The 12,773-nt window shown below is 38.6% G+C and overlaps 1 protein-coding gene across 1 annotated transcript in view; it reads left to right on the top strand.

The window, feature by feature from the left end:
* NEK5 (NIMA related kinase 5) overlaps positions 1-12,773 on the top strand; it is a 72,908-nt gene that overhangs the window by 16,718 nt on the left and 43,417 nt on the right. The window contains exons 2-6 of the mRNA XM_036301481.1: positions 641-737; positions 5,640-5,737; positions 7,554-7,637; positions 7,726-7,796; positions 9,304-9,390. Coding sequence (XP_036157374.1) covers positions 641-737; positions 5,640-5,737; positions 7,554-7,637; positions 7,726-7,796; positions 9,304-9,390 — 437 coding nt within the window. The remainder of the gene's footprint in view (positions 1-640; positions 738-5,639; positions 5,738-7,553; positions 7,638-7,725; positions 7,797-9,303; positions 9,391-12,773) is intronic.

Below are 12,773 nucleotides of genomic sequence, written 5' to 3'. Positions count from 1 at the left end.
TGGTTTCAGAAGTGCCACTAAAAGCCAGTGAAATCCTGGAGAGTTTTAGATAGTGTAACTGAAACCAAGGTTCGGTTGCCTGCCGCCATGAAAACCAAACTTGTGAGACAGATGCTGGTGAAAAAGGAAAGTGGTTTATTTAAGTGCCAGACACCTGAGAAGGCGGGGGACTCTTGTTGAAAAGCCCATCTCAAAATCTCATTGCGGGCAAAGATTTTTATGTGGTGGGGGAGGGAAAGCAGAACAAAGAGATCAAGGGGAGGGAGTTGAAATGTTCTCTATGTGCAGACCAGTACAGTCCACTCCAATAAGGATCTGGAAACTGGTCAAGTGATGGTTTGGTGTATATCATCCTGGTCTTCATTATTCTGGTTTTACCGTTGAAGGTCAGCAAATCTCCTGTAACTGGGATGGCTGAAGGTCGAAGTCTGCATCTTCTGAAGTTAGTCCCTAGGATTCTTATACAAACATGCTGTTTATCTACAAGCTACATGTTAGTCAGAATAGCATTTACAGAAACAATGTCAAAAGAATGGTGAGATGGGTTACAATTCCCACTGTTACAATAGGAGTGAGCAGGAAGCATGTTCTTGACAGCAAGTTATCTTTACAGACTATTCTGTCTCTTAATATAATTTAGATGCCCATCCAAGAAAAAGAAGCTTCAAAGAAAGAAGTCATTCTTCTGGCAAAGATGAAACATCCTAACATTGTAACCTTCTTCAGTTCATTTCAAGGTTTGACTTTGTAGCATTCTTAAAGTATTTAATAAAGTATCAGCATATAGACTTCTGTAAAAGATATGTTCCTGAGAACTGTGATTAGTTTTTGTGAATGGACTCATTTTCCCATTTATTTAAATTGTCATTAGAGACATAATCTTTATTTCTTCTCTAGTGAATTTTTGTAGACAGGTTTCCCAAATTTTTTTATCCTTAATTCTTACTCCCTCAAATAGTTAATAATTGGTATATTAGCTTTACTGCAGGAACAGCACCCAAATTTCTGTGACCTACAATAATACACATCTATCTCTCACTCATGCCAAATTGGGGAGACTGGGGCCTTAGTTCTGGGGTCCAGGCTGAATAAGCAGCCCGGATATGGAGCATACTGTTCTGAGCAAAAGAAAAGAGCAAGATACAAGCACCCCCACATCATCAGTCTTGGAGTCTTGCTAGGATGTGGCATGGCTTTCATTTTTCTTATGGATTCACATTCCTGTTGCAATGCAGCCATGCAGTTAACCCTGATAATGGAGTGATGGGGGAAGGGGATACTTTGCCCACATGAGGCCCTGAGCACCCTGTGGCAATGGTTGGGGCTGTACAGTCTTCTTACAGAGAGGCACCAAATAGTTATGCGCCATCGCCAAGCAAATGGCAAAAATAGAGAGGAAAACTATAAGGAAGCAATTCCTTCATTTGCACACCTGAATACAAGATCTATTCTATCACCATCCATCATTCTATTTCAAAGGCAGGAACAACCCAAAACAAGCAATCAAATAATCATGAAAAGAGCAGTGGTCAGAAATCATTCATTCACTTAACAAATGTTTATCCAGTGCTTACTACATTGTTCTAGTGCCAAGAATAGAGCAGTGAACAAAGCAGCTGAACATATGTCCTCATGGAGCTTGCATTCTATTGGGAAGAGTCAGACAGTAAACACATATATAGTGTGCCAGTTGTTTATAGGCTGTCTGAGGGCTGTACATGCCAAAGTTCACCATGGGGCATGCCCCAAATCTGCACTTGGCACTGAGAGTGCTAAAATTCACAGGTTGTAAGTATTTAATGAACCAGGAATGCTACCTAAGTATCTTCAAGCACTATCAGGAGTTAAAGATCAATAAATAAAGAAATAAACATAGATACTATATTTTGAGCTTTTACATTGTGTTTCTTATAAATGAAAATTACTGCATTCAAATTAGTTCTCTGCATGCAACCTTCTTCAACAACTGGATATTTAAAAGAACTCTTAGAATTCTTCTGAGGTCTTCCTAGGAGCTGAGCAGTACACATGAACAGGGAATTCAGTTATATTAAAAACTTTTAAGGGCAGCCACTAACTAAAGTGCCTTCATTTCTGTTCATTGATTCCTAATACCAACACCATAAGGTGATCTTTACTTTCCTCATTCTTTGAGTTGTTACTGTGACCCATGCCGTTGTTACTCATCCTCGGGCCTTTTCTGAGATCACAACTCAAATAATAGCCCCCTTTCCTGATTTTGCCTAGCACTTTGTACTTGTATGCATATGTCTATTTATATAAGAAATTATGAATTGGTTTAATATTTGTCTCCCTTTTAATGGTTTCTTTTGCTCACCACTTGATCCTCAGCATCTAGCACAGAGTAGGTGTTCAATATATGTTTGCTGAATTGAGTGCATGGACTGGACCACTTTAATAGATTAGAGTATGTCTTTATACCATGCAAAATGGATATTTGAGGACAGTATTTCCCTGGATACTGTTATAAAATTAGAGGTTATTTTTACAGTATAATTAACCTCTGCTGAGTTTGTTTATATTATAAGCTTACATTTTCTTATGAAAGCTTTTTTTTCTTTTTAAATTAGAGCATCCTTGTGTTTAGAAAAACTAGAGTTACTGTGATGCTTTGGGTTTACCTGGAAGATTGTTGGATCTTGAAATTCCAAGCTTATCTGGAAGCTTTAGAAGTCCTTACAGCAGCTTCTAGACAGTGTAGATAAAGCCTTTGCTTACCCTCAGACAACTTATCTCTCAACACAAGAATTCTGGCTCTAGTTCATTAAATATTGGTAGAGAGTATGGAAGTTTCACAGGTTTGAAGGAATATACGATAAATAAGTAGAATGTGGTGAGATGTTCTTCAGGCTAAACTAATTCCGCTTAAATTCCTTCAGTAAATATTTATCGAGTACCTATTATATGTCAGGCATGTTTTAGGTCTTGAGGATATATCTCAGTGAACAAAATAGGCAAAAATTTCTACACTGCTGTTTGTTGCTGCTGAATAACAATGACCACAAATTTAGTGGCTTTCACCAACACTCACTTAGCATCATCCAGTTTCTCTAGGTCAGAAGTCTGGGCTTGGCTTAGCTGAATTCTCTACTGAGGGTCTCACATAATTGAATCAAGATGTCAGTTGGGCATGGCTAGTGTGGCTCAGTGGTTGAGCATGACCTATGAACCAGTCGGTCACAGGTTGGATTCCCAGTCAAGGCACATACCCAAGTTGTGGGCTCAATCCCCCTGTGGGGGGTGCAGGAGGCAGCCGATCAATGATTCTCTCTCCTCATTGGTATTTTTATCTCTCTCCCTCTCCCTTCCTCTCTGAAATCAATAAAAATATATTAAAAAAAAAAAAAAGAATTCCCCAAGCCTATCATTCTCAAAGGAACTCTCCAGAAAATAAAATATTAAAAAAAAAAAAAGATGTCAGTTGGGGCTGCCATCTCATCTGAGGCTCATAGTTCTCTTCCACACTTATTCAGCCTGCTGGAAGAATTCCTTCACTGTAATTGTAGGGCTGAGATGTCTGCTTTTTTGCTGGCCGTTACCTGGGAAGTGGTTCTCTGCTTCTAGAGGCCAAGTCCTCTTTTCTGCTAGGTGGCCCTTTAGTAGATCCTCTCCTGCTTGGAATCTCTCACTTCCTCTGCCTCTGACCCCAAACCCACATTTAAATGGCTCCTGTGATTAAGTCAGGCCCACCTGGATAATCTTTTCTATTAACTCAAAATCAGCTAATTACTAACTTTTATTATATCAGCAAAAATTCCCTTTGTTAACATAATTCTGGGAGTGATATCCCATTATATTTATAGTTTCTGTCCTCACTCCAGGGAAAGGAGATATAGAGGTTTGCACACTGGGGCAATCTTAGAACCTTCTAGAAGATGGAGAATATAATATATATATATATATATATATATTCAAGATAGACTGAATTCTAATCTCACTTCACCACTTAACATTTCTTAGCTCTGTGACTTTAAGCAAGTTACTTTAATTTCTCTGTGCCTCATTACCTCATCTTTTAGGGGGAAAGGTGGGAAAAGACAGACAGTAAATGTAAACATAATAAATACAATTTAAATAGTATGTTAGAAGGTGATAAGTGCTGTGGGAAAATAAGATAGGGTGAGGCAGGAGTGGAGGGAACAATTTTAAATAGGATGGTCAGGATAGGCCTTCTTGGGAAGGTGACATTGAACAAAGACTTGAAGAGTCATGCGAATGTCAGGAGAAGAGCTTTTTAGGCAAGAGGAATAGCCACTGCAAAAGCATGAGGCAAGAGCACATTATGAGTCTTCTGACTGGAAAACTGAACACTTTTTTACATAGGCTACCCTCACTTATAATTTCCAATTTCTTTTCTTTACAGTTGAGTAAGAATTTACAGGTACCCTGTGTGCATAATCCTTTTAAAGCTTCCCCAGTTATTTTCCACTTGTCCCATCTAACATTTAAGTCAATGGTTTTTTTTTAGCTATTCACTTTTACTGAGTCCTCCAAAGTATTCAATGTAGTTTGTGTAGAAATAATCACATCTGTTGTTTCTCATTAACGTTTTATCAGTTATAATAATTACAAATGAAATGGGCATAAACAGATTTCGGAACAAGCATAATGATCTCGATCAGTGGGAGCAGAGGTAACTGGGTACTACAGTCTAATAGTCCACCAGTGGTAACCTTGAATGGGCGAGCATAGTGGATAGAGTGTGCCCATTAATCTAGTGAGAAGGCCAGACAAAGGTCAGTTAGAAGAGTTTTATTGTACTTAATAACATGGTTGAATAAGTGTCATATAAATAAAAGTTTATACCCAAATTAAAAAAGGGTTTATTTATTCTTCCTGGGGTGTTGGGAAAGACAGCTGCTATTTTATATCAGATTTCTAATCTCTTGCAGGAATGTATTAATAATAATAGCTAACATTTATTGAAATGTCATTATGTGCAAGCATTGTTCTAAGCATCTGACATTCAATCATTACAGCAATCCTAAGAGGAATTTCTATATTATTATATCCATTTTATAGATGAGGTAGTTAAGCACAGAGAAATTAAAATAACTTGCTTAGAGTCACAGAGCTAAGAAATGTAAGTGGTGAAGTGAAATTAGAATTCAATCCATCTTGATGCTAACTATATATATATATATATATATATATATATATATATATATACACACACACACACACACACACACACACACACACACACACTCTATATGTTTTTTCCTGTCATATTCTCCATCCTCTAGAACAGTGGTTTTCAACCTGTGGGTTGCGACCACTTTGGAGTTGAACGACCCTTTCACAGGGGTCGCCTAAGACCATCGGAAAACACATATATAATTACATACTGTTTTTGTGATTAATCACTATGCTTTAATATGTTCAATTTGTAACAATGAAAATACATCCCGCATATCGATATTTACATTATGATTCATAACAGTAGCAAAATTACAGTTATGAAGTAGCAACGAAAATAATTTGATGGTGGGGGTCACCACAACATTAAAGGGTCGCGGCATTGGGAAGGTTGAGAACCACTGCTCTAGAACTTGAAAGACAAGTGATTAGTAAATATTTGAAATGCTTCCAGAACCAAATGATGCCTTTTCTTACAGAGAACAATAGGCTGTTCATTGTGATGGAGTACTGTGATGGAGGGGATCTCATGAAAAGAATCAATAGACAACGGGGAGTGTTATTTAGTGAAGATCAGGTAAAAACGCTTCTAATTTCCCTTTTAATTTATATGGGGACATTGCATTTATAATGCCATAAATAGTAGACTGTGTTTAGATGAAGCATGATTTCTGGTAGAGAATTCAAATCACAAAATAGTGATCAATATTCTTGATAGATTTAGTCTGGAACATGTTTGCAATTGAACTTAAATTGAATCTATTTTTAAGAGTGAAGTTTGCTTGAGAAAATATTGTATCTTATTTTTGGACAGTCTCATGTAGGGTGACCCTGAAATAAATGTTCACAGCTAAAAAACCTGAATATGGATATTCCTCGGCCATTTTAAATGTGATATATTTATAGGTTCACTCTTCTTCCTGTTACCATCTGTGCTCGCTTTGCTGGGGAGGACAGAAGCTCTTCTTAGCAATGGCTATTTACTTTCATTGGTTAAGAACAATGGCCTTGATTCCCATTTTCTTTTTTGCACAAACACATTTTTCTACTATATTCTGAGTTTCCTTTAGAAACTTCTGGGGAGTTGTACTCCTGGTGGAAACAGGTGTGTGTGTGGAGAAGAGTCCCAATCAGGCCTGTGTGACTGATGGGAAAGGCCATTGCCTCAACTAGTGCCCAGGAATGGTCCAACGGCTTTCTTCCTTTTTCTTTTTTTAAAGAATTTTATTGATTTTTAGAGAGAGAGGGAGAGAGAAACATGGATGTGTGAGAATGAAACATCCATCTGCTGTCCCCTTGCACACCCTCCACTGGGGATCAAGCCTCCAACCCCGGCATGTGCCCTGACCAGGCAGGAATCAAACCGGCGACCTCTTAGTGCACCCAACTGAGCCACAGCAGACAGGGCCCAACAGCTTTCTTTAGGCCACTTGCTTCTCTGTTTTATTTTAGCATTTATGAGCATCAGCCCATATAACTTCTTCCTCGAATTAAAATGTAACATTTAAAATGTACAAATGATTAATGAATTAATATCTCTAACCTCTGTAAACCTCACTAAGCGTTTTTCCTATGCTTATTTACAGTGTATATTAAATTTCATATTTTTAGAAACCCTGCTTTCTTTCTATCTAGGTATTATATTTTTCCACATTTAATAAAAAATACTTTTCTCTACAAAATTTTGTACTAAGTTTCCCTTTGTTGGGTGAGAACTAAAATTACAACTGAATCGTAGTATCTGGAATATAGCTTTTTTTCCTATTGTTTTTCTCTTTCTGTATAATTTGGTAAACAAAGTATGAATGAAATTTTAGGATAGTTTAAATAAATCTCTATAGGCATAGAACACATTTTACTAAAGAGGCTCATGGCCAGCTAAGGTAAATAAAATCATGACTAAGAAAATTAAGCCTTAAAAAGCTTAAAAGTAACTTTTTTTGTTTTTATATTATGTACATATATATTGGTATTTCATGAAAAAATGTAATAACCTCACATATTATCCATTTCTTTCTCCTTCGTTCTATGCTCTTGGCATACTCCTTCCACTGAAAAGGAAAAACCAGTGGCACCAGGGTTATCAAGAAACAGGGCAGCTTGCCTACTACCCTGATGCGGTTAGCAACCTATTAAGAAAAAGGAAAATTGTGAACTGCCTCCTCTCTCTTTTGCTTTTTTTTTCTTTTGTCTGTTGTGTCTTGGAGTTCGCTTTGATACCAACATGTTTGGATTGTTTTTTGCGCCTCCATTTTTTTAGGTTTTATATCTTATTAGTGTCATTCATGGAAACACACATACATCAATATGATATTTCCCTCTTTTTGCATATCATGAAAATACTTCAGTGACCACCAGACTATTCACAAGTTTTGTTTATGTTTCCTCTACAGATCCTGAGTTGGTTTGTGCAGATTTCTCTAGGACTAAAACACATTCATGACAGGAAGATCTTACACCGGGACATAAAAACACAGGTAACAGCTCAGAGAGAGAACAAGGACAGAACTGATCTTTTGTTTTCTTGAAATCTCTCAAACAATATAGCATTTTCTCCATTTACAGAACATTTTTCTTAGCAAGAATGGAGTGGTCGCAAAGCTTGGGGACTTTGGTATAGCAAGAGACCTGAACAAGTAAGTTCTTTGTAAAAATCATATATTTTCCTATTTATAACAACCAAATATGTATATTTTAAGTATTATAAGTTAAGAAGATATTAAAGGCTTAGTTTCCAGATAATTGTAGATAACTATATAAATCCATTAAATCGCCTGCTGACATGGCTCAGTGGTTGAGCATGGACCTATGAACCAGGAGGTCATGATTTGATTCATGGAAAGGGCACATGCCCGGGTTGTGGGCTTGATCTCCAGTGTGGGGCATGCAGGAGGCAGCCAATCAATGATTCTCTCTCATCATTGATGTTTCTATCTCTCTCTGCCTCTCCCTTCCTCTCTGAAATCAATAAAAATATATTTAAAATATATTTTAAAATAAAGTGTAAGAAAAAATAAATCCATTAGATCATTCAGATGGGAAAAAATCATTCAGATGGTACTTTGTCTGAGGTTAAAATTCTTAAGATAAATCTTGGCAAGATAGAATGATGGTGGCAATGTTGTATAGTGTCCTCTAAACTTATCAATTGAGATGTAACTTTTTTTTTTAATCCTCACTTGAGGATATTTTTCCATTGATTTTTAGAGAGAGTGGAAGAGAGAGGGAAAGACAGAGAGAAATATCTATGTGAGAGAAACACATTGATTGGTTGCCTTCTGCACCAGCCCCAACCAGGCCTAGGTGGGGAAGGAGCCTGCAACCGAGGTATGTGCCCTTTACTGGAATCGAACCCAGGACCCTTCAGTCCGAAGGCTGACACTCTACCCACTAAGCCAAACTGACTAAGTCAAGATGTAACTTAATATGCATAAAGCTAGTGAGAACTTAGCGAAACAGACAAATTTACACATGCTGGGGAGAATATATGGGTGTAACTGTTTTGGAAGATAATTTGGTGGTAATATCAACAGATTTTTAAATGTTCTAATTTTGGGAATTTGTTGTAAGGGGATAATGTGAAATTTGGAATAATTTAAATGTCTAATAATTGGGAAATGGTTAAATGTAATAGAACTTGGCATAGCCAGTACCTGAATATTATGTAGTCACTAACATTCATGATTTTGAAGACTTCTTGATGATGTGAGGAAATATTTGTTACATCAGGTAAAAATATGGAATTCTGAATTTTAAATACACTATGATCACAGTATTGTGAAAAATTGCATGGAAAAAGACAGGAAGGATATATATCAGAATTTTAACAATAATATAATTGTTTTGGGGTGGTAAAATTATGGATAATTTTTTTCTTCTTTATTTACTTTTGTTTTTCTCAAATTAAAATCATGAGATTGCATTCCTTTGATAATTGGGAAGAGGGGACTCTTCCTACATCTGGGAAATTTTTTGTGGATTAAGCCATGACATTTTTTTTTAATGTGTAAATTTTGGGGAGGTAAATTATAAGTTTAAAAATGTATACATTTTTATTCTTTTTTCTTGCATGTTTATATCTTAAGCCTTTTTTTTGCTCCAATAATAAACAATGTCATTTTATTATTTAACATAATTTGCTAGTTCCACAGAACTTGCTCAGACGTGTGTTGGGACACCTTACTACCTGTCTCCAGAAGTCTGCCAGAATAAGCCCTACAACAACAAAGCGTGAGTGGCCGACTGTGGCCTAAGGTCTCAGTAAGATCAGACGGGTTCTCTATTTCTTATGATACTTTTGTGATCTTAATTTCTTCATGTGTGAAATGAGTATCCCAGTGACTATATCTGGCCACCTCAGTGTTCCCAGAAGCTTTTGAACTTATTTAGAAAAAAAAAAATTATCTTTATTTAAAGGCACAAATGAGAGAAAGGCTACTGTTGAAAATTGGTCATTGTGACATCCATCTTTGTATTTGATTTTCATATTGTGGGGGAGGAACAAACTTCCCTCTACCCTCAGAATTCTTTTGCGTGGTCTAATAATCAAATAGACATGAGAAAGATTAGTAAAAGAAAATAACCAGGCCCTGGGCAGCTCAGATTGTTAGAGCATCACTTTAGATACTCTAAGTTTGCGTGTTCAATTCCCAGTCAGGGCACATACAAAAATCAACCAATAAATGCATAAATAAGTGGAACAACAAGTCGATGTTTCTTTTAGCTTTCTCTCCCTTCCCTCTCTAAAATCAATAAATTAAAAACACATTAATTAAGAAAAAAGAACCATATTTGATACATACATATGTATGGGAACCCCACATACATGAGAGATTCAGAGACCCCACATGCAGGAGAGGCTCAGAGACAGAAAGGGGACATGGGTGTCTAAGACATTCTGAGCTAGGATGAGTAAGGCGCCTTAGGGGCTTCAAAGGTCATTGCAATATGATAAGAGCAGACCTTTAGGAAATAGTTTTCCTTGCCCTGTAGATAGGTCAAAAGACGTTATCTCTGATAATAGTTTGTTATGGGCTAAGCTCCTAATTTAAGTTCTTCTAGGTAGTTAAAGAGAGGAGCAGAAATTTCTCTGGAACCTGTGGCTAAAGTTGCCTTTAGCTCTAAGTAATCTGCATACTGAGGCACTTCTCGGGTTGCTTGTTCTGAACTCCTCTTCCCCCGCCCCCCAGAGCAATACCTTCTTAGTGTGGTCGGCAGTTAGACAGACATGAGCAGAAGGAGGATGATGGGCCAGGTACAGAAGGTCACTTTGGTGGAAAGCTTGGGTGCCCAGGACAGTTGAAGGGTGGGACCTCATCCCTAGGGTGACTTTTCCTCCCCTAGCAAATCCCTGGTCATGAGGTGTGGATCTCTGACCTTCCTTCCCTAGAGAACATCTAGGCCTCAGTTGTATTTCAGCTCCAGGCCCAGAAAAGCAACAAAACCAGAGAAGTGACCCCATGGCTGACCTCAGGACCAGCTGCATTGAATAATGACCCCCTGCCCTGGCCCCGACCAATCAATCAGTGGAGACCCTGACCCTGAAAGGACACACTTGGAAAACTGCTGAATATACTATTGAGATCGTCCTCTTTGACCTCCCTAAAATCTGCACCCTTAAAACTCTTAGGAAAGCCTGGCCAGAGTGGCTCAGCTAGTTGTGTCCTGTGCCCTGAAAAGTTGCTGGTTCCATTCATGGTCAGGAACCCGGGTCGTGGGTTTGATCCCCAGTCAATTGATGTTTCTCTCTCACATCAATGTGTTTATTTCTCTCTCTCTTTAAGCATGTCTGCATGTCCTGGGGTGAGGATTTAAAAAAAAAACCCAAACCTCAGGATGGAGGACCCAGTGTACTCTCCCTCCCCAGGCACTCCCGTGCCTTCCCCTTCCTCCTCATCCCCCCCAGGCATGTCACCTTTACCTTCCTCACTTCTAAGTTCCAAGGGCCCCTCCTTTGCCTCTATGACTTGTTTCCTAAGCCCATTTCTTCTACAAATTACTTCTACTCTGTGATTTTCTAAATAAATGTTCTCTTATAGTTTGGGTCTTGACTCTGAATTCTTTCCTGCCAGAACTCAAGTACCGAGGTTGCTGAACCCAGGTCCAGTCTGACCCCACCAGCCTAATACCTGGTGCTATTCTTGCTGTTGCCAGTAAATGTGATAAGTTCTTTTGTGGTGAGAAAAGAATTCCAAATGCACACACAAGGAGAAGTTTAAATGTGAGGGCAAGATTTTATTGTGAATTAAGGGGAATCAATACACCCTTGGGGAAGTGGAGGGTGGGCAGCCTCTAATGCCCTGTCATGAGGTTCATGTTAATCCTCCATATATCTTCTTGGTTCAGGTAAAGAAGAACCATTCAAATTCCTAACTTTTCCTGGGCCTGGAGTTGACCCTCCTCCCAGTAAATTCTATTGGGATTTCATGGCCTCTATCCAATTCGATTACCTTTCCAATTGTTCCCAAGCTAGTGATAACCAGAAGGGTGAGCCAAGGTCCCCCTCACCCGCCCCTACCCCCCCCCCCTACAGCCTGGGGGTGTCTCACGATGCTGAAGAATGAGCTCCGCTAACCAGAAGATTTAAGCAAAAAGTGTGGAAAATTTATTACAAGCAGACTCAGACCCCACATGGGGAGGGGGCCCAAATAATGGGTTTCCAGCGAAGCTAGTCAGTCTAGGGGTATATACTGAAGTATGGTAGCAATCATCTCAGGTAGAAACTGTTAACGTAAAAAAAACCATTGAAACCTGTAAAGAATTTTTGTGAGTTTATTTGAGCCAAACTGTCGACATATGCCAGGAAGCAGAACCTCAACAAATTGAGATAATGCTCCGGAGAATGGCAGGGTTACATTCGTATTTATACATTGCAATCAAAGGAGGAACATAGGTGGGTTACATGAAATTCATTGGTGACAGATTTAAGGAGGTGGGATTAAGCGAAGCAGGGAAACCTCTAGGATAGGTTAAAAAGTAAAATGATGGACACATACTTAGGTGGGTGCAGGAACAATTAACAAGGAATCTGTGGTATCTGTCCTGGGCCCAGCACACCTGGCTGTGCCCCAGGGGCTCCATAAAAAGGGAAGTCACAAGTTACCCAGACATCCCAAGGATATGTTATCATAGATGCAAAAAGACAAATAGGCTCAGTTACGGTAAAGGTTGACCTTATCAGTAAGATACTGGCTTAGGACGTAACTGCCCACCATAACTGCTTTTAGTTAAGGTTTAATTTCAGACCAACCTTTGTGGTTACTTTAGGTCTCCGAGTCTGCAAAACTGCCATGCAGGCCTCTCCTGAGCTTGTCAGGTCGGCATGTGGCCCCTTTTGTCCACAAAACTATAGGTTAACTTTAACGCTGCTGTTTGGCTTCTGTACTTATTTGCTTTGTTTAACAATAGAAAAGTTATTTTGATTTTCTGAGTTATATAAATCATCCCATTCGATTAAATACCCTATTGATTGTAATGTGAAATCCCATTTGTTGTGGTCATACTGGTCTTAGAAAGCACATTTTCCTTTACCTGGCAAGGACAGCACAATTATCCCAAGGTCAGAGGGCTCCAGTTAACGTGTCCCTGTTGACTCAGTGTTCTGGAGACCCAAA

This window comes from Myotis myotis, unplaced genomic scaffold (genome assembly GCF_014108235.1).
Source record: "Myotis myotis isolate mMyoMyo1 unplaced genomic scaffold, mMyoMyo1.p scaffold_m19_p_3, whole genome shotgun sequence".
Taxonomy (NCBI): domain Eukaryota; kingdom Metazoa; phylum Chordata; class Mammalia; order Chiroptera; family Vespertilionidae; genus Myotis; species Myotis myotis.
This window is presented reverse-complemented; position numbering and strand designations above follow the sequence as displayed.